Source organism: Kwoniella shivajii, chromosome 7, assembly GCF_035658355.1.
Source record: "Kwoniella shivajii chromosome 7, complete sequence".
NCBI classification, from domain to species: domain Eukaryota; kingdom Fungi; phylum Basidiomycota; class Tremellomycetes; order Tremellales; family Cryptococcaceae; genus Kwoniella; species Kwoniella shivajii.
The window spans coordinates 921,558-947,041 of NC_085914.1; the positions used below are offsets into that span (position 1 = coordinate 921,558).

At 41.6% G+C, this 25,484-nt stretch overlaps 10 protein-coding genes across 10 annotated transcripts; 5 read left to right on the plus strand and 5 right to left on the minus strand.

Moving 5' to 3' along the window:
* Window positions 1-1,140: 1,140 nt before the first annotated feature.
* IL334_005467 (uncharacterized protein) lies at window positions 1,141-3,344 on the plus strand (the record flags this gene model as incomplete). Its single annotated transcript, XM_062937180.1, has 5 exons — window positions 1,141-1,585; window positions 1,775-2,541; window positions 2,650-2,960; window positions 3,036-3,096; window positions 3,174-3,344. The coding sequence occupies 5 exons, from the start codon at window positions 1,141-1,143 to the stop codon at window positions 3,342-3,344; spliced, it is 1,755 nt and encodes a 584-aa protein (XP_062793231.1).
* Window positions 3,345-3,633: 289 nt separating this feature from the next.
* Window positions 3,634-4,528, minus strand: IL334_005468 (uncharacterized protein; the record flags this gene model as incomplete). Its single annotated transcript, XM_062937181.1, has 4 exons — window positions 3,634-3,673; window positions 3,842-4,130; window positions 4,266-4,324; window positions 4,524-4,528. The coding sequence occupies 4 exons, from the start codon at window positions 4,526-4,528 to the stop codon at window positions 3,634-3,636; spliced, it is 393 nt and encodes a 130-aa protein (XP_062793232.1).
* Window positions 4,529-5,057: 529 nt separating this feature from the next.
* On the minus strand, window positions 5,058-9,036 carry IL334_005469 (uncharacterized protein; the record flags this gene model as incomplete). The annotated part of the gene is made up of 10 exons (XM_062937182.1): window positions 5,058-5,493; window positions 5,585-6,393; window positions 6,465-6,560; window positions 6,627-6,822; window positions 6,895-6,947; window positions 7,010-7,202; window positions 7,313-7,581; window positions 7,703-8,090; window positions 8,172-8,594; window positions 8,750-9,036. The coding sequence occupies 10 exons, from the start codon at window positions 9,034-9,036 to the stop codon at window positions 5,058-5,060; spliced, it is 3,150 nt and encodes a 1,049-aa protein (XP_062793233.1).
* A 1,038-nt stretch (window positions 9,037-10,074) lies between these two features.
* Window positions 10,075-10,471, minus strand: IL334_005470 (uncharacterized protein; the record flags this gene model as incomplete). Its single annotated transcript, XM_062937183.1, has 2 exons — window positions 10,075-10,119; window positions 10,208-10,471. The coding sequence occupies 2 exons, from the start codon at window positions 10,469-10,471 to the stop codon at window positions 10,075-10,077; spliced, it is 309 nt and encodes a 102-aa protein (XP_062793234.1).
* A 286-nt stretch (window positions 10,472-10,757) lies between these two features.
* IL334_005471 (uncharacterized protein) lies at window positions 10,758-11,679 on the minus strand (the record flags this gene model as incomplete). The annotated part of the gene is made up of 6 exons (XM_062937184.1): window positions 10,758-10,779; window positions 10,944-10,999; window positions 11,066-11,206; window positions 11,270-11,329; window positions 11,399-11,547; window positions 11,640-11,679. 6 exons carry the CDS (start codon window positions 11,677-11,679, stop codon window positions 10,758-10,760), a joined length of 468 nt encoding a protein of 155 aa, XP_062793235.1.
* Window positions 11,680-14,449: 2,770 nt separating this feature from the next.
* IL334_005472 (uncharacterized protein) lies at window positions 14,450-17,369 on the plus strand (the record flags this gene model as incomplete). Its single annotated transcript, XM_062937185.1, has 8 exons — window positions 14,450-15,041; window positions 15,183-15,300; window positions 15,376-16,120; window positions 16,176-16,243; window positions 16,306-16,524; window positions 16,644-16,797; window positions 16,893-17,265; window positions 17,320-17,369. The coding sequence occupies 8 exons, from the start codon at window positions 14,450-14,452 to the stop codon at window positions 17,367-17,369; spliced, it is 2,319 nt and encodes a 772-aa protein (XP_062793236.1).
* A 443-nt stretch (window positions 17,370-17,812) lies between these two features.
* On the plus strand, window positions 17,813-19,703 carry IL334_005473 (uncharacterized protein; the record flags this gene model as incomplete). The annotated part of the gene is made up of 7 exons (XM_062937186.1): window positions 17,813-17,892; window positions 18,066-18,177; window positions 18,348-18,454; window positions 18,596-18,697; window positions 18,763-18,958; window positions 19,110-19,436; window positions 19,587-19,703. The coding sequence occupies 7 exons, from the start codon at window positions 17,813-17,815 to the stop codon at window positions 19,701-19,703; spliced, it is 1,041 nt and encodes a 346-aa protein (XP_062793237.1).
* A 300-nt stretch (window positions 19,704-20,003) lies between these two features.
* IL334_005474 (phosphatidylserine decarboxylase) lies at window positions 20,004-21,859 on the minus strand (the record flags this gene model as incomplete). The annotated part of the gene is made up of 4 exons (XM_062937187.1): window positions 20,004-20,921; window positions 20,997-21,227; window positions 21,323-21,507; window positions 21,610-21,859. The coding sequence occupies 4 exons, from the start codon at window positions 21,857-21,859 to the stop codon at window positions 20,004-20,006; spliced, it is 1,584 nt and encodes a 527-aa protein (XP_062793238.1).
* A 289-nt stretch (window positions 21,860-22,148) lies between these two features.
* IL334_005475 (uncharacterized protein) lies at window positions 22,149-23,886 on the plus strand (the record flags this gene model as incomplete). Its single annotated transcript, XM_062937188.1, has 4 exons — window positions 22,149-22,214; window positions 22,270-22,335; window positions 22,396-22,782; window positions 22,897-23,886. The coding sequence occupies 4 exons, from the start codon at window positions 22,149-22,151 to the stop codon at window positions 23,884-23,886; spliced, it is 1,509 nt and encodes a 502-aa protein (XP_062793239.1).
* Window positions 23,887-24,272: 386 nt separating this feature from the next.
* IL334_005476 (uncharacterized protein) lies at window positions 24,273-25,427 on the plus strand (the record flags this gene model as incomplete). The annotated part of the gene is made up of 3 exons (XM_062937189.1): window positions 24,273-24,597; window positions 24,729-25,222; window positions 25,365-25,427. The coding sequence occupies 3 exons, from the start codon at window positions 24,273-24,275 to the stop codon at window positions 25,425-25,427; spliced, it is 882 nt and encodes a 293-aa protein (XP_062793240.1).
* Between the last annotated feature and the right edge of the window lie 57 nt (window positions 25,428-25,484).

Here is a 25,484-nt window from a genome sequence, read left to right on the forward strand (position 1 = left end):
CCTTGTCTTTGTTGTAAGTGACAAGTTTGGAATGGACTTCAAAGGAATGATCTTCAGATTTAGAAAAGAGTGTTGATGTTTTGGTTTGTTTACCCCTTGATTGGATTTCTCGTATGATCCTTTGAAATAGTTGTTTACGCAGTTATGGGATTTCGTAACTTGTTACTGATCAAATAATGCCCCTGGCGTACGAGCGGGCAAAACGATGGGAAGAAAAAGATTGTTGTGGGATGAGGATGAAGATGGCTAATGTTTGTGAATCGAGTTCCAAGTGTAGCTATTTCATTTGTTTGTGAATTGTGAATTTGACTACGACCGATAAATTGTCCTAGCCTTGTTCGTTTGTTCCTTTCTGTCGATTCTGCTGATGATGGAAAATGTATATGTATACGTGAGTGAGTGAGTGTGGGTGTAATGAATGAATGTATATGGGTTAAGTTTGTTACTGCTATGAATGAAATGATGTTGATATGTGAATGAAGGATGAAGGTTGATAATGAAAGATGAAGATGAAAGGTATCAATCAAATGTTTCATAACAACATGAATGAGAGGGGTTTAGTTGGATACTAAAATCGCACTAAACGAAAAAAGAGCACAGATCATCGCATCCCCTTCCATATTAAAAATGACGAATATCCCGATCCCTTCCCTTCCCTACCTTACACCACCACCCATATCCCCCAAGTCCCTATCCTACTGTCTCAGGTGTAGATGTGACGGAGCAATGCATGATGGTATAAGTCTAGAATATCAATCCTCAATAAAGAGGTGAACAGTCGTGATCATCCGATGGGTTAAAATTGTATATTTTGTTTGTTTTGTTTACTTTTTCTTGATTCCCACTAAAATAACCTGAAACAAGGGTTTATTAGTTACCCCCTGAAGAGGTTTCTGATCGGAGACCACCACGTGTGAACATATAACAGGATGGGGGCAAAGAGTTAGGCTTGCTGGTCTTCCTCAAGTGCTATGCTCGGCGAGCCTACTTAGTCCCCATGTGGAGGGGAGTCTCATATTCCAGACGCGCTTTTGTTGATGAAATCATTTCGAAGTGAACGATTCCATCTTCCACAGATTGACTGATCGTTCCTCGAGAGCCATCGTGTGATTGATTCAGCAAGACCAAAAATTCTCAACGATGCCACCTAGAAGATCGTTGCCAGCGTCTACATCAGCTCCGCTTTCCACACCGAGATCAAGGAAAGATCTGGCTGGAAGCAAATCACAAAGTCAAAGTACGATCAAGAGATCCCGTTCGAGACGTCAAGGTCCATCAGATGATTTATCAATTACGATTTCCCCTTCGAAACGACCCACGAAACGGGGGTATGTAGTCCTTGCGGAAGAAGATCATGATCGACCGACCGATGGACTCACAGAAATAGAAGTGGGAAATGAAGGAATCGAGCCAAATCCGGCGTCGGTGCCGGTGCCGGTCGAAGAAGAGTTGGAGATTGACCCAGAAATCCAGCTGGAAGCATGGCAAGACTTCGCTGCTGAACATTATGAGATGGTAGAGCAACTTCCACTTGAATTGCATAGAAATTTCAGATTGTTGAGAGAATTGGATGATGGATGTTTAGGTGAGTGGATGATGATCCTCCTTACATCCGATACCCGTTCTCGATTCCACTTCACCTTCTCCTCCAGGTGTTCTGTCTTCCCACGTCAGGGCAGGATCATCTGACATATCGTCATACTCTACACCTCACTTTGAAAAACCTCTCATTGTTCTGTTTCTTGTTGTTTTTGACTGACGAAGCGCTCGACAGCCCAAGTCAAAAGATTGCACATCCTAACCCGACACTACGTCACCGAACGATTGGAACTAGAAAAAAAGCTTCGTAAACCCACTACGTCCTTACCTGAACGAGCGGAAGAGGTTGGAGGTGTTGTGAATATTACCGAGGAAGTAGAGGCAGATGTGTCAATGCAAGTTTCACCTCGTACTCATGAGGAAGAAGCCGAGAAGCAAAAGGAAGAAGATCATGATTTGATAGAAGGGAAACAACAAACTGAAGGAATTCCAGTATCAGATGGTCAAGGTGGACTCCTAATTCATCCAGATCCAATACCAAGCATCCCAATAAACCGCGGCAGTGGAGAAGCACAACTAGAGGAAGAAGAAGAAGAAGAAGAAGAAGAAGAAGAAACTGTCGAAAATCCACCAAGACTTGAATTCCCACATCCAAGTGTAATAGACACCCATACTGTCCAAGTTGAACAGTCAGATTTGCAACAGAACGGAGAGGAAGATAAAGTCGAACCTACGCAGACCAACCCTTCGGTTAACCCCTCGCAGCCAGAAGCTGGAAACGAACCTTCAACCTTAGAACAATCGCTTGCACAGAGAAAACAGGCAGAAGCCTCTCCTCATCCAAACAAGCCTGCGCCGCAAGCGAACGGAGAGACAAGCGGGGTGAAGAGGAAGAGGCCCGATGGACCTCATGCGCATCTACCTGAGATAGCTAGATTGGTCAGAGAAGTAGTGAGGACAGCTGAAGAGAAAGTAGCGGTTGCAGTCGGAGCTTACAATGCTGTAAGTATCTTGATTTAATTTCAGATGCGTTGGATCTCGCATCGTTTCTCCCCCTCGACTTGCCTGCTTCAAGAGATGTGGACAGTATAAGCTGATTTACCTCTTCAGATCGATCGTCACATCAGAGCTTTAGATTCCGCTTTAACAGCTCAAGAGGCATCTATCCTCTTAGGACTTCGACCTTCAACTCTCCCTTCGGCCAATGTGGATGACGCATTAAATCTAATAGCTGATACTGGTGTACTACCCAATCCAGAAGAGGAGGAAGAGATGACTTTGGGAACGGGTGGTGGAGGTAGAAGGGGAAAGAAGAAGAGTAGAAAAGGTAAAAAAGGGAAGATGGTTGATATCGGGGAGAATAAAGACCAAGTTGTACTTCAAGAGGGTCAAGGTGAAACCTGGAGTATTCCTGCTGATCCGTAAGTCATCCCATAACTCCGCTGATGACAGCTTGTGATACAAGCTAAACATGGAAAATTGGTATCGGGGCGTAGTAACGAACCGAGATATTGTTATTGTCATCAAGTTTCCTATGGTGAGATGATAGGATGCGAGGTGGGTTGGATTCACACAACTACTTGATTTGTAGCTGTCGCTCATCCTAACTTATTTTTTGTCCCACCCCACGATAGAACGAAGAATGTCCCTTGGAATGGTTCCATCTCCCCTGTACAGGATTGCAAGCTCCGCCAACGGGTAAATGGTGGTGTACAGTCTGTAGACCGAAAGTAGGCTTGGGTAAAGGTGTTGGTAAAGTGGGAAATAAAGCTGCGACGGGTAGCGCAACTAGGAAGAAGAGGTAAATAGGTATAGGAACGTCAGTAGTGAAGGAGTATTTTTGCGGACACAAGTAAAGCGAAATCAAATATGGTTTCAGCTGTACTCCAATTGTCTTCTGGTCAATTGAGTTGTAACCTATTTAACGCGCAGCTGTATACGGTATCTCTTTAGACATGCATGTATATCATGGTCTTGTTCTATACACCTTTTCTGAAAATGGCAGAATACGTGTAGTGCGTATTATGTCAATACATAGATCCTCCTCTGTCTCTTCTGACACGACCATTTGTTACTTTTGTTCCTGAGGATGGTTTAAGCGAGTTTCTTTGTTCTTCTAAACCCTCTCTTGTCGCTATGAAGTGAAACAGGGAGTGAAGTCAGCGATGGAGCTTTGGATAGGAACGATTCGCGAAGGATTCAACCCGGTGAATCTGACAATGGATTTTGGCCCTGGTGTACAGACGATGTCACACACGATGTGACAGATGAAGTACAGATGATATGGGAGCAGGAAACTCACCCATCCAGCCCTGTTGTGGAGGTAGAGGTGGACGGACTCGGTTGGTTTTCCTCTTGATTTTGAGACTGAGATTTGTTAAAGGTGAAAGCATCTTTGTGAGCTTTCATGATCCTACCACCTCGTTCAAAAGCAGCTTGAGTGTTGGCGATATATTCTTGTCTTGAGGGCGCAGCCAAGTCAGTCTGTAATGATAATCTACCTTGTTCGTATGTGACCCCTTTTGACTTCAATGACGTTTGAGCAGATGTGGTCGAGTCGCTCAATATAGACGAGAACTTGATGCCGAAATCTACATCGCGGGGGGGTAGGCCAAGACAATACCACATCAGCTAGCTTCCCCACTTTATCTACATTCCCACATTCCTACATTCCTACATTCCTACATTCCTCCAAATCGTCGTTGAGCTAAAAAAAAGAAACTCACATACTACTCCTAAGAAAATCCCCAAGAATAAAATAGAAGATATGATATCCCAAGTTGACCTATAGATATCAGTCGTTAATGCTCAATATTTCTCCATTCTGTTCGTCACTCCTCAAAATTCCTTGTCTTTGTTAGACCTTTTGATTTTGACATTATTAAGAAAGTGGATACAAAGGTATCACCGACTCTCTCTCTGGCTCTGATCCGATACTGCATACCAACAATACATGAAGAATTAATGTGCAAATATCCACTCACGCCATAATGGGAAAATATGTATTATCCCTTTCGTTACTACCTCACCGGTATGTATCGTCTATCTTGATTTACGATCGTACGTTGTCTGTCTGAATTATCGATGTCAGGATATATTGTGAGACAAGAACAGTTGTTCGTTATTTGGAGAAATCAAAAGAGTCGGAAATGTGATATGTATAGGAAAATCAAAGTTGAATATCACTCGGTATTAATTGTTATCATTAATTGTTGATTTTCAGTCAGTCATCATTACGATTAACCGCAGTAACCGAAACCACCGGAATTCAGTCCTCATTCAATTGCAATGTTCTACTCTCTCATGCACCAGGTTTGAACATTTGATTGTCGGAAAAGTCGAAGCAGTGATGTTGAAGACAGGTTTGAACACGACTTGTTGTAGAAATGTGCATATATATACATTACATTTCTTTCATTATATACAACATGACAGTTCCTTTACATTCCGCAAGAACCCGCATTTCCTTTCCCACTTCCATTTTCACCTTCATCTTCATTCCCACGTTCATTACCTTGTCACCCACTACCATGATTGCCCGTATCACCTTGCCCATGAGCATAATTGTAATTGTACCCTTGAGGTTGTGATTGATCGTTTTGCGATTGCGATACCCCGTCAAACAATCCAGCCCAATCACTCATACCTAAATTACTGTCTCTTCTACCTACATCCCACATTCCATTACCGATACCATTTCCACCAACAGACCCAATACTGTTCCCGTGAATATTATGAGTTGGGAAGAGAGGAGAGATAGGTTGATTCGTACTTGGACCAAATGGATCAAGGGGATATGAGCCTGAGCCCGAGCCCGAGCCTAAGCCTGATCCATTGTTCAGTTGAGAAGAAGTAGATTGAGGTGAAGTTAAAAAATCGAATATTGGATCAGAAGTCTCATTGGTTAAAAAGGGAGTCTGAGTAGAAGTTTCAAGTCCGAATGATGACATTAGCCTATATACAAAGATCAATTTGATTAGCTCAATGACATTTTCGAGATCTTTTGAAATAATCCTGTTCACTGAAAAATCCAAACAAAACTCACGAAAAGAAATCATCTTTCACTCCAACGCCCATTTCACCCAACATACTTGCCCAATCATCCGTACTTGTCAATCCGGACGTCTGACTGTAATTGGGATTGTGGTTGTAGGTATGGGTTGAACGACCCGATTGTTGTGACTGTGAGAATCCATTGGAAATACTGTTCATACTTGAACTTAATCCATGATCCATGGTATTTGTTGGACTTGCAAGATGATGCGACGAGGCATTATCATTATGATTTGGTTGTTGGTGATGATGTTGCTGAGTATGATGCTGGTGGGGATAACCAAAATGGCTATTGTAATGCTGTTGTACTGGTGAGGTCGATAATCCAAAAGCGTCTGCGGTCCCAGGTCCGGATCCAGATCCGAATCCTTGAGCGTGGGCATGTGGGATTGGGATATTTGACGTCAACCCATTTGGAGAAGGTGAAATATCAAATAATCTAGCGATCATTAGTTCAGTCGATCCTTCTCCTCCTCTTTGCATATTACTGTGTTCAGAAATCGTTGATGTATTGGTGAGATCTTTCTTAATTCCTGAAGTACCTGATTCCCAAGCTGAAACCAATTCTCTGAATAAGTTTTCATGTCTTCCTGCAGCTCTGAATTTTGATCCGAATACTCCTAATGCAGATTGACATTTCCTGATAGCTGCTTCCGCTCTGACTCGATCATTATCGGTCAGGTAAGGATGGAAAGTTGTGATGATATGTAAAAGTGTTAGACCAGCTAAGAATAATCGATAAAATCGCCAAGTGGTCAATTTGGATTGAACAACAGGAGGTTGAAGGTATTGATATTGCGTCTAATCAGAAGAAACTTTTAGCTCTAGCCCCCCTTTCGCTGATTCGCAGATGTGGGGAATTCGATGCTCACCTCGCATAATGCTGCGGCCGAGTTGAGACACAGCTTAACATACTTACCAGCGGCTTTACAGCTTGCTACGATGGGTCTAAGTAACAATTGAACACACTGAAGACGATCGATAATATCAGCTCATTGAGTCTCGTAGGTCATATCGCTAAACAATTTACGTACGTTATGATACTCTAATTCCCATTGTTCTAGAGGCAACATCGGTATGTTATCTTTTCCACGCGGGTGACATGCTCTCCATTGGTCCAGTCGACGAAGAAGTTCGTCAGCTTCTGCATAGGAGTCTTGCTCTGGTTCACCCGTTCGTACATCTGGGTCTTTCGGTCGAAGTGGTTTATCCAGTCGATAGATCGCATCGCTATTTAAGTACGATCAGTATGATGTGCAGTCTCAAAGCAGGGTATGGATACAAGGAACAGTAAAAACATACGTTATCATCTGTTTCAATTGGTTCATACGAATATTATGAATGGCAGAAGTCATCTAATGTCGTGCGATATTCTGTCAGCGAGATGGTATAATTCGTATTGAGCTACATGACTCACCGAAGTCACAAGTCCGTAGCCGCCATTGTACTCGTCACCAGGTCTTCTTCCAGCCATCATCTCGATTTGACGATTCTGCATTGTATATAAAGTTTGTGGATCTGAGAAATCGACATCGACGTTGAGTGGTAGTTCCACATCGATATCTCGATCTTGTATACCTGCCGGACGACCAAGTTGTGCGGACATCATTCTATGGAAATGTGTAAGAAAAAGTTATTAGCGTGTTTTAAGCCAATCACCTCATAGAATTATGCAATGGAGTCGATGATCTCAGCCTGGTTCTTGAGAAACAAAACTCACCTGTCTAAAGTATATACCGCCCAGAAAACCCTCTTCTTCATTTCGTACCTTATTGGGTCCTTTTCCCTCTCACTTCTAGACCTGAGCCTTCTGTGCATACCTAATTCGACAGCTGTACGCATTGCCAAGCCTCCTACTTGCCAAACGGAAACTTCTGCGGTAGGATGTCGAAGTCCATAGATGATAAGCAGGACTAATGCCTGTACTGTAGCAAGTGAGTGATGAGAAGTCAAAGTCGACAGACAAGCTACAGCGGCGTTGTAATATACCTGAACATGGTCGTGTCCATCAGCTTCAGCTTCAGCTTCATGCGCGATAAGAGCCAAAATGAATGGCATGACAGTGTTTGGGTTTAAATTGTAACAAAAAGAGAGAAGTAGGATCACTCACTTCATGTGAAACTGCACCTTCCAATTTTTCATCTTCAGATAATCTAGCACCATAACCATAAGATAACCATAAGAAGAAACTGGCTAAATTTCTTCTTTCATCATTTCCCGTACCTACACCCCATAAAGGTCTACCTTGACAAATAGCTTGTCTATTTTCATGCCAATTCTTAACTACTGTCCAATCGAAACAACCATATCTAGCTTGAATATGATCATATACTAAATCCAGATAATGAGATGCTAATCTTGGCGGTGGTAAAGGTGGTGTAGGGTGATGTAACGTATATTCTAATGCTGATTGTACAGATGCTAATTCTGGTGGTGCTAAATATGAGAATCTTGATAATGTTGATCTATCTGTCGCTTCCCTTGGTCTACGAAGTGCACTGCAATATCGGATTCATTAGCTTTTTGACCTACGTGTGGTATTATTTTCTGTGAAGTGAAGAGCTGAAGCACAAACTTACGTCGCACAGACTCTTGCCCAATTGATACCTGAGCTAGGGCCAACATAAACTGGTTCTTCACCACCACCGAGTGATAACATTCCTATACCTAAGGCTAAATCTTCCTCATCTTCTTCACCATCAACAGTCAATTCTGGGCCTCCACTTCCCGTCGAAGGAACCGATGACGGCCCTTCTTCCGTCTTGACTTCTTGTGTGACAGTACTGTTATTGATGGGGATCGGAGCTGGACCAGTAGTCGATGTAGACGTAGTGGTAGGGTTTATTGACGAAGGAGGATATACTTGATTCAATTTGTCAACAGCAGCTGATCTCGCTTTAGCTGGCATCTGAATATGATCAGAAGCATATGATGAAGATGGATTGGCTTTCCTCAATTCCACTTCTAAGGCTGCACATCTAGCTTCAAGTTGAGAGACGTATCTATAATAACACAATAATAGGAATGGGTATTAGCTCATGATCTAAACAGCAAAAGTCTTCTTGATCCACCTCCAAGGGACGGCAGAAAGAACACACATCCTCATGTCTTGTCCTTTCTACCAGAAAGGATATGCTTGAGATTGAGAGACACTCACTCCAGCAAGAATATCTCGTTTGGAGTTCTTTCCAGATATACACATTCTTTCTTTGCAGTTAAACAATTCGTACAAGTTGGAACAGGAGAAGTTCCGGGTGGTGCAGGTACACATTTCGCTTTACGTTCTTTACATCTCACGCAAGCTATCGCACCTCTCTTAGGTGCTAAACTACGTTTCTTACTTGCTCCATTACCACCACCTCCTCCTCCGGCAGCTGATGTCGTCATTGACGTTGAGGTGGAAGCATTGCCACCTCCAGATGATGATTTAGGGTCGGGCGGCATAATCTGTCAAGTCTCTGTACCAAGAGCTTCGGTTCGATGATAGGTAACAGAGGATCTAGTCCATATTTATGAGTAGAGTCGAGCTATGCAAGTCGATCTGTATGGTGATGCAATGTGACGTGATGTAATGTGATACGATAAGATATGAGATGATAAGATGGGATGGGATGGGATAATTTTGTATGAAGCTAACCGGTTCGTAAAAAGGAGACGTCGATTAGAATCAGAAGTTGAGAATTCGTTTCAGTTAGAATAGCAAAGGTAAGATGATGATGAAGACGATGACGATGACGATAACCTTGTTGACGAAGCAGATAAGATAGATGGTCACAACCGTCTTACTGAAAGGAGAGAGAGTTGATTCTAAATTCCACCCCCTTTGTGACCGAATGAACAGATGACTAATTTATAAGTTTAAATCCTCCTCCTGACTCTCTTTTTTTTCCCATCTCCCACTTCAATTACGGTATTGTCCGTATGGTTAAATATAAATTAATGCGAGATCTTTACTCAAATTACCTATTCGGGTCTCTAGAAAAAACAGATATGATTTATATATGCATAGCTCTATTTTCGTAAGAGTGTCACAAAGAGAGGGATTCCCATCTCATTGTACAATGCAATCTAAGATGCATCGATTGCTGTCATGGATGGGACAATCAATCATCAATGGACGAGGGAGTACGAGAGGACTGCCGCGACAAACAAAGGTCAGAAGTGAAAAAGCTCATTCATGACATATTCTACCGAGAAGAGCAAAGAAACGATACTTTCAGAAGTGGGATAACATATTTCTTAATTCGTATGATATGATATGGTTAATGGCAAATCATGAATGGGATGAATGGATGATTTGAAAATTCGATATGTATATTGGGAAAGAGGAATAGTGAATTCTAGACCCAATGCTCTAATTCCTCATCTCTTTTTTGTGATTGTTTAGGTGTGACTGCCAAATTCTAACGGTTTCTTTTTAGTTTTTCGAGGCTTTGCTTCTTTTATACGATAACGATACTATATACATAATACATATGGCCTTTATGCGATTCCATTCGTATAGGGAACTTCGTGGAATAGGTATGACTGCGTATGAAATTGGTATATTGATCAGTCGATTAATCTCAAATAGACAAATAAACAGGTCATTATTGAAATTGAAGGGATCACTCACGACGGATTCACCGAAATGACTTCTTCTTATGGTTTCAGCTAAAACATGACTGACATCTATAACATCTATTTTATCTGTTTTTTCAATATTTTCACTTTGTGGAATCGTATTTGTTATAACCAATTTTTCCATTCCACTTTCGTTTATCACTTTTATAGCTGGTCCACTCAAGATACCATGTGTTGCAAAAGCGTAGACTTTAGTAGCTCCAGCCTCAATCAAATTTCTTGATGCCAGTCCTAGTGTACCGCATGTATCGGCCATGTCATCTACTAATATAGCGATTTTACCAGTGACGGAACCGACTAAGACCATTCTTGAAACTTCATTTGCCTTCTTTCTCTCCTTGTGGAAAAGGGCAAAATCGATATTGAGTCGATCGGCAATCGACGTTGCTCTATTAAGATAAAGTGTAATTGTCAGCATTGCCGAGGCTGGGTCTGACTGAAATGAATATGACGGCAATCCCGAACTCACCGCTTGGCACCACCAGCATCAGGAGAAACGATTACACAATTCTTTACATCAATATGATCTCGCATATATTGGATCATGGAGGGTTCGGCGTATAGCTGTGATGCCGAACAGGAAGCAAATTAGCGGATAGCTTACTTAATAGTTAGTGATAAAGACTTACGCTGCACAATGGGAATTCGCGAGGAAGAGGAATGATGAAGCGGGACGAACACGTCAATTTTGTTGTTCAGATAAAGTTGGTCAATGACTTCATACTCACTTATCAACGGGGACATCAAAGAACCCTTGAATTTGAGAAGCGTGTAGATCCATTGTCTATTGGAATTCAACATCATATTCGTCAATTGATACTCTTGTCTGCACGAGTGTATATTGCCTTACGATGACATGGTCACATCCAGCTTCTCTCAACATGTTAGCTACTAATTTAGCTGTGATGGGAGCTCTTGATTTATCTTTTTTATCTTGTCGAGCATACATGAAATGAGGAATGACAGCTGTGATTTTCTTTGCTGATGCGATCTGATCATACGAATTAGCGCGGGAGCTTGTATATTCTTGAAAGACGAATGGAATACAACTCACTTTACAAGCATGAATCATTATACACAACTCCATTAAATGGGTGTTCACTTCTCCTGCACCCTATCAACACATATGATATCAGTATACGTCGCAGTTATCAGTAGTTTTCGTCCAATATGGGTGACATACAGTATTTAATATATAGACATCATAATCTCTCACACTTTCCGTGATTGTAATTTTCGTTTCACCAGAAGGAGGTTGAATTATACTTGCTCTAGCTAATGGAATTCTTAATCTTTTAGCTACTAAATGAGCTAATTCAGGGTGTGAAGAACCTATCATCCACAACTTATCAGCTCAAAGTCCAATTGTCCGGTCTTCTACTCGAAACAAAAGAAAGATTGACCATCGTATGCGATGAACGTACCAGCAAAGAGCTTGATGGTCGAATAAGCAGCAGAAGCCATTTTGGATGAAATGAAAGAATCAAATCAGGCCAAGAGAATTAGGTTTGTCGACAAAAGGTGAATCTCGATATTGAGACTTTCAAATGAAGATAAAGGATGTTGTTTGATGATACACAGTCAGATTTTGCCTTGAGAAGGTGCTTTATTGTATTTTTAGAGAGGATGATAGCGGAAGACTATATCATCGCAAGGGGGTTTGTTGGTATTCGATGTTGGTTTCGAGTAAGAGTAATAAGAAGAATTCTTGACGTAACGTGAGTTCAGGTTTACCGAGTATAGCGATGAGTTCGTCTGGTTTTCTTTTCGATGATCTTTAAGCAGATATCCTGGTCTGTCCAAGGAGGGCAGTGTCGTTGACGAGATGACTCAAGTCACTCGAGGTGATTTGGGTTTCAATAGCTATGTGAATGAGGATGTCCCCTACTTGATTTACTAAACTAAATGAAATCTCTCTTGTTCAAGTGGATGGGATAGTTTACTACTGAAATGGAAAGGGACCAAAATTCTGAGATTAAGCGCCGGAGTTGTTGACCTGAACTCCGTCTTTACGCTTGAGGAGTTTATCGTGCCACCCAGCGCAGATTATCGATATAACGCCGAAATGGGGGGAGAGATCTGTCGTCAGACATATGCATAAAAGTAAAGAGGCAGAGAAAGGGTGGAAAGGATTGAAACAAACATGCATATGTTCACAGTGAGACCATCAATGCGTACCATTATTACGAACAGCGCGATGTGATCTCAAGGGGCATATGAACGGTGACACGTTCGATGAATCCGATTCTCTCCCCCAGCCACTGATGCGGATGAAGCCTTGACGGTAGTCAGGTATTCAGGGGAGGTGGGGGTTGGGACAGAGGCTATTTGCAATTGTGTATACTGCCATGTCCTATTGGCGTGGTGAAAATGGGGTATATCGCTGATTTGCTTCGAATTTAGAATATCGAAAGCCCCGATCCCCATTGCGTTACAGATAGACTGATTTGCGATACGTTAGTGGCGACTTGACATCAATCGATTGAGAGCTCAAGAACATTAATTGTTCCTTATCGACGAATATGCGATCAAACACCTGTTGCGGTGGATCAGTCAAAGGCTTAGGGCGAAACGTCTAGGTCAGCTTGAAACCTGATGTCGCCTTTCCTGATCTGTAAAATGACCATCTCTTGCTCAATGGTTCAGCATCTAGAATGACAGATTTCTTTACACTGACTCGTGCGCTTCTCAGCTACACGCTTGAGATATGACAAGGATGCAGGGATGATTGATCTACAACGGAATTATAGACATAATTGATGTTGCAGATGGAAGCAATTCTCGGAGTCTGAATCCGAACCTTTGAGCTGAAATACAAAACGCCTTTGACACAATCAATCTTGATAAAGGTACCTCCTTATATATCTCTGTCCTCTCCTTGAATTCAGCTTGGCTATTCCATGGCTGTGATTCTACTTGCATATTATGTGAGTCAAGGTTAGCCGTTGCCCGTCGCCCGTCGCTTGTCGGCTTGTCGGCCGATAACCATTCGATCCACCTATTCTTGGCTAATCGGAAATTCACTTAAAGCCACTCAAGACATCAAGACAAGCAAGCTTCGGATGTATATTTTCTTATTCGACTCATGCTTGCAAGAAAGCAAATTCATATTTTCCTGTTTGATAGCTCTATGGGAATGCTTGTATGCGTGGAGATGTATTTGCACTAAGTGAAATCTATAATAGCATATATGGAGACCCAGATGGTCACTGAGAAGTTTCAGTACACTTCTTCTGAAATTGCGATCTTTAACCCACCCCGGAGCAGGTTCCAATCTACATATTGACAAAGCAAGTGTTTAGCCGAGTGCGGCTATCCCTTTCTTCGTGTACGTGTATATATATACACACAGCGAGACAAAGGAAATGAGAAACGGAAAAATTTCCAAGAAACGGGAATCGCCCACGTCATCTAAACGAGTGTTGACGCCATCGGTATTCGGGATTTTTCGATTTTTTCTACTTTTTAACTTTTTACGACCTTCACTTGCGTCGAGACCGAGCCACGAGTCAGAGCTTGGACCGCGGGCGATACATCACTTATTAGAGGTGCGGGTGGACGTTGGCCACCTTTAAGGTCAAGGTCAAAACAACCAAGAACCAAAAGTCCTAACTACATTTGGTAAAGATTGGAAACAGTTTCCAATCTTATGAATCGATTTCACAATCTTACTCGTACTGATTGATTGTTCTTTCGTGGGAATCTGCTGAACACCTGAATACCCAACGTCCGGTCACATCCAGGATAGGAGCACACATCTCATGATGATGAGCAGGCTTAATGAATGCGCGGAAAAGGTTTGCCAAAAGGGAAGTGATAGGGACTAAAAAGCCTTAATAACAGGAACTACGGATCCGTTTTCATAACATAAGGTGAGTTAGCGAGGAATGTGAAGACTCATTCGGCAATGTTCGATTACTGTTGTCATTTCGGACATGCATTCGTGGATCCTATAGGGCTTATGCTCGTATACAGCTAATGTTCTTGAATTCCCATGAAAGCACCATCACATGAATACTAACTTCCTTGGTAAGCAGCACACGTCTACATTTTGGTTTTTTTCACTCATAGTGTTTTGGTGATCAAAGAAGCAACGCAGGACGTATACATAACCATCGCCATTATCGTCTTCATCTTCGTTATAGAAATCCTATCATACACATTCCATCATCTAAGTATTCTGCAGAAATATAAGATTACTCTGTGACTTCATCTCAATTAGCTACCATAAAAAATGGTGACAACGAAGAAGCTGTCGACCTTGCCCGTCACCACTTTTCTAATCTCAACTGTATTACTATCGATAGTCCTTCCTTCAACCGCATCTGCTTCACCTATCCATCATGATATAATCAATAGACATGAAGATGATGAGCATGGGAGTATAGGAATGGGTATCAACATGCATGGAGATGAAATGGGCGATGATAGAGAAGCATACAAGGGCGATACGGAATCTTATGATACTGATAAAATCACATCGAGTATAGTATCTGGTGGCGAAAATTCCTTCGCTTCTTCTTCTGCCTCATCTTCGGCTGTGTCGCAGAGCCCATCATCAAAAGCACCATCTCATCCACCATCGGGACATGATCATGGATCACATACAGCTGCCAAGACAGTGTTAGATGATGAATCCGTACATGAATGGCACCATTTCCCACCAACTTATTTAGACGTCGATTTCAAACTAGACAATGATTCAGCTATTTTCGGTGAAGAATTTGACGATACGTGGAATCCTGAAACTCTCGAATCTCATAAAAGGCTGATGATGATTCATACTTCACTATTCTATGGTGCTTATTTCGGTTTATTACCTATATGTAAGTCCTAACCTACCTTGTCAAAACATTTTTAATGTCACACAGCTCTTTGTTCTGCGACGCGGATACGATATTTTCCCCTATCCTCACAATTCAATTAAGATTGTGCCTGGGAGTTTTTTTGCTAATGTTCCTGTTTAGCACTTGCCCTTCGAGCTGCAGATCACTCTTCACATCACATCGCCAACGCAATCTTCCTCGTAGTAGCTGTTTTGGGCTGGCTAGCAGGTAAAGCATATAAAGCTGCTCAAAAAAACAGGTAAGTAGGACTTGAATATGTTCCCGGAATCACAATTCATCAAGCTCAGACTGACGCTACTTCCGCCGTGCCTAGATATGAAGGAGCGGTTCATGAACGTTTCTCAGACGTTCTCGTCCTTCTTTCAATTGGATTAACAATTGTTGATGCTTTCGAACTTATCAGGAAAGCCATAAGATTCTATAATCAGGATGATAGATCTTGGTCTTCATTCCTTCACGAAGTTTTGCAATCTCACAAAAATGAAGAGGATATATCGGCAAACATATATGAAATGGTTGGTTTAGTTGATGAGCCTGTGCACGAACGCGAGTTTGGACGACATGACAATCAAGTGGTATTCGCACTCGATGAAGATGAAGACGAGGGAGAAGGTGAAAGCCTTCATGATCATGTATCAGATGGTGTTGAGAACCATTCGGTTGGGACCTCCAACTTAGGTAAACCTCAACGACCTTCTGCCCTCGTCAGGCAATGGACACCTCCATCGAGAAACTCGACTGGATCAGAGGGTACTCTACAAGATACACCAGGTTCCTCTTCATCTTCACACAACAGCTTCATGCAGAAATCAAGATCCCAGATTGGCGCTTATGATGCCCACGCAAAGGATCATCATGGTATACACGAAAATCGACATGAACATGAACACGAACATGGAGAAGAACACGAACAGGAACCAGAACACATACAGCCTATTTGGTCTAGAGAGAAATCTACAGGTATCAAAAGAGCAGCTGAGATAGTCTTGACTTGGATAAGAAGAAGTCAAATCATTATTGCATACGTAGTCTTCCTTACTGAATTCACCGAATACACCGTGAGTTAAACAATCTATTGGTTATTGTTGATATTATCTGACGTATTGGGAATAGGGTATGTGTCGAGCAGGATTGATCAACTCTTGTGCTGCTCACTATATCAAAGGATCAATATTCTTCTGGCGAGTAGCTCTGATTCATTCCTTTGTTATCCGGCTCATCAGCTAAAGCTTCTGGCGTTTAGGTATGGTGTCCTTACCTTCGCTCGATATCTCGGTGCTTATGCGGATCTTGGATGGGCATGGAACAAACGACCTGGAGGTGTTGGGATAACAGCAGAGATGATTGAATGTTCAGTCATTTTCACTTATGGTATCACCAATACATGGATGGAGAGATTCGGATCAAGCCCAGAAGATCCATACACTGTCAAACAGGTGCAACATATCTCTATCGCTATCATGTGAGTATTTAGATTGCCTGGATTTGAAGAATCACTTCAAAAGATGCTGGTTGACCTCGTTCATCAGTGAAGAGATGGACGCGAAAAACGTATGCTAATAAGTTATACCTTTCTGGCAGGTTTTGGTTCGCTGGTCTCTCTGGAATCTTGCTTGAGTCAAGATGGGTTCGAAAAGTCATGGGATCTTTTATTTCTGGAGGACGAAGGGATGTACATGAACCACCAACTTATGCTTTCAGCTATAATCCTCTACCCGCTTTAGTCATCGGAGTTGTGAGTATATCGATATTTGCGCGAGACTCATTGACTGTCCTACACCTCTCTACTTCTGTCCATAGCACGCGCTGACTTTATGGCTTCTCTGATAGACTGGTTTAGCCATGGCAGCTCATCATCAAGAATACGTATTCCAGGTATCAATACACTCACTGTGGGGAATATTGTTGGCTGGTGGATCATTATTCAGACTCTTAACTTATTTCTTTCTATTCCTTCGACCACCTGTCGAATCTACTTTAGCATCAAGACCGCCAACTGAAATCTTGACTTCATTCGGTTATGCAGCAGGAGCTATAGTGTTCATGCTGAGTAATGAAGAAATTGCATGGGCTGCAATGAGAGCTGGATGGGATGATATGATGGCTTTCTTGAATTTCACCATTGCTTTGACTTGTTTGATCTTTTGTTGGTGTATAGTCGTCATGGCCATAAAAGGCTGGGCGGGAATGAGGATGACAACAAGTAAGAACCTGTTCATGGCCTAAGATCTGAGCTGATCTCAAGAATCGGAATCAGGACATGATGGGAGAAAACTAGAAGAAGAAGAAGAAGAAGATTTAGAATGAGGAAGGATGATGGACAACTTTTTAACGAACTTTGCATGATTTATAATTTATGACCTTATAATCGGTTTTCGTATACATTACTTTTAAACAATGTTATCCTTCGGTTTCTTATAATTTATAGTCTACTACAGTAACCTTCTAATATCAGCTAAATAGATGCAAGGCTCTCAATTGAACCAATGTTATGTAGATATCAGAATGCAATCTTTTTTCATCACTTTCAGCTGAATATTATTTATTGTAAACAGTGCCACTCTCATTTTCGATGCTGATCGCGTCACGTCGCTTTACTTTTGATTATTTCAGAGCAATGTTCGTTCATCGTTTTCATTTCAACAATCTCAATTCAACGTTGTTCGTCAAACAATTGTCATTCTCGCAAAGCAATATACCAAAATAGTCACTAGCTCACAACTGATACCGCACGCAGAAGGTTAGGTGTAATGGCGTCTTCATCAAAAGGTACAGAAGCTGTATCGGCAATAGCGAAACATATCGATGCGGAAGGATATGAAATGCCATGGTGAGTATTCTGACTTTTTTCCTTCCATGCATCTTGGATCTCTATCTCAGGAACCTACCACTGTTATATAGGGAGATTAGATCTGTCTATGAGGCAATATGTGCTTTCTCTTCCATCTTGTGGCTACAAGAGGTCAAGATTAACTGATACCTGCCCTTTTGACACATATGAAGGGTCGAAAAATATCGTCCAGTCTTATTACAAGATATAGTTGGAAATTCAGAAACTGTAGAAAGGTTAAAAGTGATAGCTGAAGATGGTAATGTTCCACATATAATTATATCTGTGAGTCATTTTCCGCCTCCCATTTCTGTCTTCAGACGCTTCTTGCTTCTCTGCTATGAAGAAGAATCGCGAAGATTTGCTCCAAATGACCTCACTCCCTTGTTCCTCAGTAACCTGATTTGGATCATTGACATGTACTCCATTTATGCTGATACCTTTCACACTCATAGGGGATGCCAGGTATAGGTAAAACCACCTCGATACATTGTTTAGCACATGCTTTATTAGGTGATGCTTATAGAGAAGGAGTATTGGAATTGAATGCTTCTGATGAGAGGTAAGTTGCGTTCTTCGTTTCATTTCAAAATACATTCTTCTCAATGAAAGAAAAAATACATTCTTCTCAATGAAAGAAAAAGGACTGTTGAATACATCTGCATGGGACCATCTACTCACTTGTCCTCCTTCACTCGTGTAGAGGTATTGACGTCGTAAGGAATAAAATCAAATCATTCGCTCAGAGAAAAGTTACATTACCAAGTGGAAGACATAAGATAATCATCCTAGATGAAGCTGATTCGTAGGTCGATCTCACTAGAGATCATCCATCAACTTAGTCGACCTATCACTTACTTTCCCAAATAGGATGACAGCTGGTGCTCAACAAGCGTTAAGAAGAACGATGGAGATCTACTCAAATACTACACGATTCGCTCTAGCTTGTAATATGTCAAATAAGATTATAGAACCTATTCAATCTAGATGTGCTATTCTCAGATACTCAAAGTTGAAAGATGCAGAAGTGTTGAAAAGGTTGAAAGAGATTTGCGAGATGGAAAATGTGAGTGACAACTTTTGCTTTAAATCAAAGTGAAAAGGATGGCAAATACAGCAGTAAATGTACGGATCTGGATTGCAAATATCCAGTCCAGAATATGGAGGAACGACTGTCAACACGCCAGGAAGCTAAATATTTCTTTGCGCAATTACAGGTCAAACACAACGATCAAGGATTGGCAGCATTGATCTTTACGGCGGAAGGAGATATGAGACAAGCTATAAATAATTTACAATCGACATGGTCAGGATTCGGATTCGTCTCACAAGATAACGTTTTCAAAATTTGTGATCAACCTCATCCGATAGTAATCAGACAAATGATCAAAGATTGTCAAAGTGGTAATGTAGATGATGCATTAGCTAGAATAAATGGTTTATGGGATCAAGGCTATTCAGCTGTTGATATAGTCGTTTCAGTCTTTAGAGTCACGAAAGGAATGGAAGAACTACAAGAATATATGAAATTGGAATTTATAAAAGTGAGTTCTACAATCCACACTTTCTTCCTTCATCGGGACAAAACGAAGTACTATATATCCGCTTTGTTAGACAGAATATGTCGACGAAGAAGATCTTTCGGCAGTATGGTTAACCATGAAGCTGATCATCCCATATTTCTCACTTTTAAGGAAATCGGATGGACACATATGCGTATACTCGAAGGTGTTGGAACTCTCGTTCAATTAGGAGCAATGGTATCTAGATTGTGTAAACTCAGTTTACCACCTCAAGCACTGAAGTTATAGCCAACGTTTCTATGAATTAGCATAGTCAAGAATCTGTATCATAGCATGCAGTCAATTCATCATGTACTTTGTACATCAGGAGCATGTCATTTGTGCATGATAAATTGCTTTGTATCTACATTACCGTTTACCGATAAGCAGGGCATTTTACGCTCAGACGTTGAAACGTCTGCATTCCGTTCAACTTATAGCCGTGTCACCTTCTTTGGGTGACAGCCAGAATTGGGTTGAGCTCCTTGAATCATAGTCCTTCCTTGATACCTCGAATGGCTCCTCTATTCTCACTTTATACTCTACCCTTCATTCTTCGAGCCTTCCCAAGGCTTCACCCATTTTTACTTTTTGTCCAGGCTCAACCTTGAACTTCCAATTTTTGGGAGCTTCAAAGACCATTACGATTGTACTACCTAATTGGAATCCACCCATTTCGTCACCTGCTAACAGCGGTTGCCCTTTCAATACGGATGCCGAACTGTAGACTGCTTCAGCGTACGTATGCGGTGGATGTGTGAGTTTCCTGGTATTCGTCCTTAGGGCTTCATCGAAGTTAATCTTGATTGAACCGACGTTTGTTGCGCCGACAGGAACCATTGAATAAAATCCATATTTCCATCTACCCAATAAAGCTACTCTCTCATTCAAGACGAATAAATCTTGCATCCTGTTGGCGATATAAGGTGAAACCGAGAATAGATCACCGGTGAAATGTCTTCTTCTTTCAACTATCCATGAAGTAGGTGAATGGAATCTGTGATAATCACCAGGAGCTAAATAGACCACCATGAAATACAATTTATTCTCTTCATTTAATCTTGGTAATTCACCTTCTGGACCTGTTTTAGGATTTATAGCTGAAGAACCTAATTTTGCGGCAACAGATGCATCATGAGTCATATCATGTTCTTCAGGTCTATGTGATGCATCAGCTTCTTTTTCTGATGTTCGAGGTAATGTTTTATCTTCATGTGATTTCGATTCTCCTGTTTTAGGTCCTCCTTTTCCAATTAAACTTGAAAGTGAATATGGTATATCATTTATATTTGCGAAATTTTCATCATCGACAACTTCATCTTTACCTTTTATGTTTGTGGCTTCTCCGTATGAAGATGATTCAGATCCAAGTAAAGCTTGTAAAGAATATGTTATACCTTTGACTTGTTCAACTCTCTCTCCGACTATTTCACCGAAATGAAGTACTCGACCGTCCGCGGGTGACACCTATTGGCAACAGGTGAGAATCAGCTCGTGTATTCCGAAAAGCGACACTAAGACCAGCTAATTTAGACCACTCACCATAGGCGCATCAGCGATTGGTCTTTGACCTTCCTTCATCTCCCTATAAAAGAAGTCTCCTAAACTTTCATATTCCTTCAAATCTTTAGGTACTTCGTCGAGATTACATCCGAATATCGACGAGTACAATTTGAATCCAAAGGGTCTGAACCATACTGGTAAGACTAAACCATTGAGGTAACCCCATAACTGGGACAAAGATCTGAGAGGTAGTGCACCTAGAACTCTGACCTAGATTCGATTTACAATGATTAAGTGTCAGTCATACGTTACATGGACCTCTGATCACATAATCACATGATCATTTTGAGGTTCAGAAAACTCACCTGCCATGGACCATCGACTCTTTGACCTCCTTTTTTCATTACAGCTCCACCTTCACCTTGAGATTCAACTTCTATCTCATCTCTCGTAGATTTCCTATATTGAACAGCTAATAATACCAATGCACCGAGAGCGAAAGGGATAGGATACCATCGAGTAGGTGTAGACCAAGCTTGAGCTACTTTCTCTATATACATCACAAAATGAACCAAAGGAACGATAAAGACGAATTTTGAGCTTTTGCTATAATCCGGGTAGTGTATGAGATGATAGGAATCGATAAACTTACCTTTCAATGGTTTTCCAGCACTGGAGACATGAACGGTATCTGAGCTCTGACCCTGTGTATTTGTTGTAGTACTTCTATTCTTTACCGCGGGAGGAGTGAATGGTTGTCTAGGTGTATTGGAGTTCCATCGAGTAGCGATAAGGGGCGAGAAAGTTGGAGTAGATTGCAAAGGAAGGAGGAATCGAGAGCGGGTAGGTCGGATCGGCGGTATCGCTCTCACGAAAACTGTTGTCGGACGTCGGATGATCATGATGGGACTGTAAGTGGATGTACTCAAATCAAGACAAGCATAGAAGAAGAAGAAGATGATGAATGAAGGATCATCATTTTTTCCTGCAATCGTCAATTATCGGCTGACGCGTGGTTTCATGACGGCAATTATTGTCAACTCTGAAGAACATTATCAGACATATTTCTATCGCGTCCATCTTTCCTTTCCTTTTCCCTTCTTCTTTTCTGCTCATGATCATCGCATCATACCCCCATTCGAATCAGGAAGGCAATAGTATGGAACAGGGTGATGCATACTCACGAACGATATGATGGATATTCGACCTTTCATAGCGTTCCTCAGAAGGACATACCCCGTTCCAGAGGTTGATCCAGTGAGCTTTCCGTCAGATACTACCTCTCAATTAGCTCAGCTCATATCACTCGTAGGCATGGGTTCAAGAATGCGTTACAGCCCTTATAGACTCGGGAATGGAAGCTACAGTCGATCAAGTGGTAAGGAGCATAATGTCCTATTCTCACCAGGATCAGAGAAGCTGATACATTTTCCAATAGCATACACAATTCCTTTATTCAGACCTTTCCTCTTCAACCTTACAATCCCGTACATTTCCTCAGTCCAATGAATTACATAACTTGATATTGTTTCCACGTCCAACATTACTTCAATTGCATTCGATATCTGAGATTGGAAATTCAGCTTTTCAAATTCAAACTACCATGGAACAGAGATCAGAAGTACTATCTGGACAAAGTAGAATAAGAAGAATGGATGAGGAAGAAGATGATGATAATAATCCTGAAAGGGATGAGGGAAAAGTACCCCCATATCCTCGTGGAATGCTAAAATTACAAGTTGGGGATGGGAGAAGAATTATCAACGCTATGGAGTATAAAAAGATAAATGATTTGGTTTTAGGTCAAACTTCTTTAGGATGTAAAGTGAGTTTTTACTTTTTCTCACCTTGTCCCCTATCACACAATAACGTCCGATCCATCAAAGGAGCAAAAGATTGAGTGGTCGCTGATAATGTGAATATCATCTTCTGGATGTAGCTACTCGTACAAAATGTCAGGTGTCTAAGAGATACTTTACTCCTTACACCAGAAAACACACAAGTGATAGAAAGTTCCGTTGAACATCTGGAGAATTTACAGAAAGATCAATTCTTGAATGACCTGAAAAGGAGAATGGGTAAACTCGACGAAGGTTCCAATGTACAAGCAATCAGACCACCTCAAAGACGAATACAACCTCCCTCAGCTGTTCGGCCTGTTCCACGTGCAATTGCACCACCAAGAAATCAATCTCAATCTGCTTTGAATGTGCCGATACCACCGCCAGCTGCTGGACCTTCGCGACTCCGTCAATTCCCTTTAGCTCCACCTCAAAATGCCATACCATTGTTTGATCCTCCTCCTTCTCCACCGAAACTCATCCGTCCCGCACCCACAAGAGCAAAAGGTGTAAAAGCTTCTTCTACCATTAAAGCTACTTCACGCAAACGATCAAATTCGTCTCCTGATATTGAAGAAGAATTTCCAGGTAGAACACCCAACACTCGAAAACCTAGAGCAGCAGCAAAAGCAGCTACGGCTAGAGTACAACAACTCTATCATGATATACCCGAACCAGATTCAGACTTCAACCGTGTCGCCCGAGAATTCGAAGACGACATGGATGAATTCGATTATGATATAGATGTAGATGAGAGTTTCATCAGGCAGATAAACGAGGTTGAAGCTAGAGCTTCTACCAGTAGGCAATCGACAAAAGTAGGAACGAACAACGGTTACGAAGATGACGATGATGATGATAGTAACGATGACGATTTTATGATTTTAGATGAATCGATGATCAGACAAATCGATCATCTGACTACTACCAATTATGACAAAGTTAAACAGATTGGACATAATAGCAGAAATAAGAATAATAGTCAGAGAAGTGGTTCTTCATTAAGAAGGAAGAGATCCGCTTCGAGCGAGCTAGAAGACTCTCAAAAAGAGAACAAAGCTCCCGAGATTATCGAGATTTCCGATTGAGCCCAAAGAAGTACTGAGATGCTGGAAGCATGTATTCCTTCTGTTGTATCGTCCGTGTATCATAGTTTTGTACGTGGACATATATGTACTATGCATGACATGTACTATGCATGACATGTAACACGCATCTTCCCTATGCAGGTCTATTGAGAATGCTCTTTGGTGTATTTCACCTACGAAAGGAGAAACGGAAGCAAATTTCGACCCCACCTACTAGCTAGATCTTGTCGTTTTGGGAGATTGTAACAAGGTAACGCACAACTTTGTCCTGCAATCTCACCTCCTGTCATCTGACATCTGCTTCACAAAATCTCATGTGCCAGAATAGTAAGTAGACCGGATAGCAGAAGAGTAATTAGCAGAATTTTAATAAAAGAAGCATCGCCATGTCAACAAAGAAAGCAACAGTAGAAGACGCTTCCTCATTATCACCATCTCCATCAGCACCTGCTCCCGTTCAATCCTCTTCGCCCGATGGCAAGGAGGATACTGTCGATGAGCCTATAACAACATTAGGTGGTGACGATGCTGAGGCAGAAGGCAAAGAGGCCGAGGACGAGGAAGAAGAAGAAGAGGAGGAGGAAGTATGGGATCCATCAAGCGAGAAACTACCTGGTCAAGGTGAAAGTAGTAAAGGCAAGTCCAAAGCGAAGAATGTCGGTGAAGGAGAAGAACAACCTTGGCAAGCTGTCTGGTCACCTGAACAAAACGGTATGTTCCTTCATTCTGATCTTGTCGCAGTCGCAGTAGCAGTAGCAGTCGCACTGAGGGTTGAGATTTTGAAATCTGCGAAAAAAAAACTACATTGTGCTGATTTTATGTCTTTTCGTTTTCACGTGTAGCTTGGTATTTCTGGAATACGAAATCTGGTCAAGTATCATGGACCAATCCACTTGAACCTTCATCTTCGACCTCAACTATGACCCCACAACCACCATTGCCTTCTGGTCCAGCCCCAGCGTCGTCTTCAGCGCCAACACCAGCAGCAGGAGGGTATAACGCATTTGAACATGATCGTGATTACGATTCATCCGTGCCAGAGATCGATCCAGGTTTAGCTCACCTGTTCGGCGAATCATCAACAGGAGGAGGGATGGGAAGAGGCCTAGATTCAACTTTACAAAAAGCAAAATTCAATTCAAGAACAGGTAAATTCACAGGAAATGAATATCAATATACCGTTGGTCATCTAGATGAATATAACAGAGCTAAAAGAATGAATAATCACTATTTCGATGTTGACGCTTGGGAAAAACAAAAATTCGAAGAAAATCAAAAGAGGAAAAGAGACGAAGAACAAGGTATAACAGATAAGAAGATAACTAAAAAGGATATGGTATGTTTTGTCTCCTCCTCTTTATTCCTTCCTGTTCTGCATCAATACTCCCTTGCCTGTTAAAGGTGGCAGACAACTCGTCGGAATCATAACGACGTATATCGTCCTATCCATGCTGATGTGCTCATGCTCCTCACCACAGGACCGATTCAGAAAGAAAGCTCAGGAGAAAAAGGCCAGAAGTCAAGCTTGGTTAAGAGAATAAATCAGCTTGTGACTACAGCTATGAATAGAACATGTAGACGTAGATATATACTTTGCA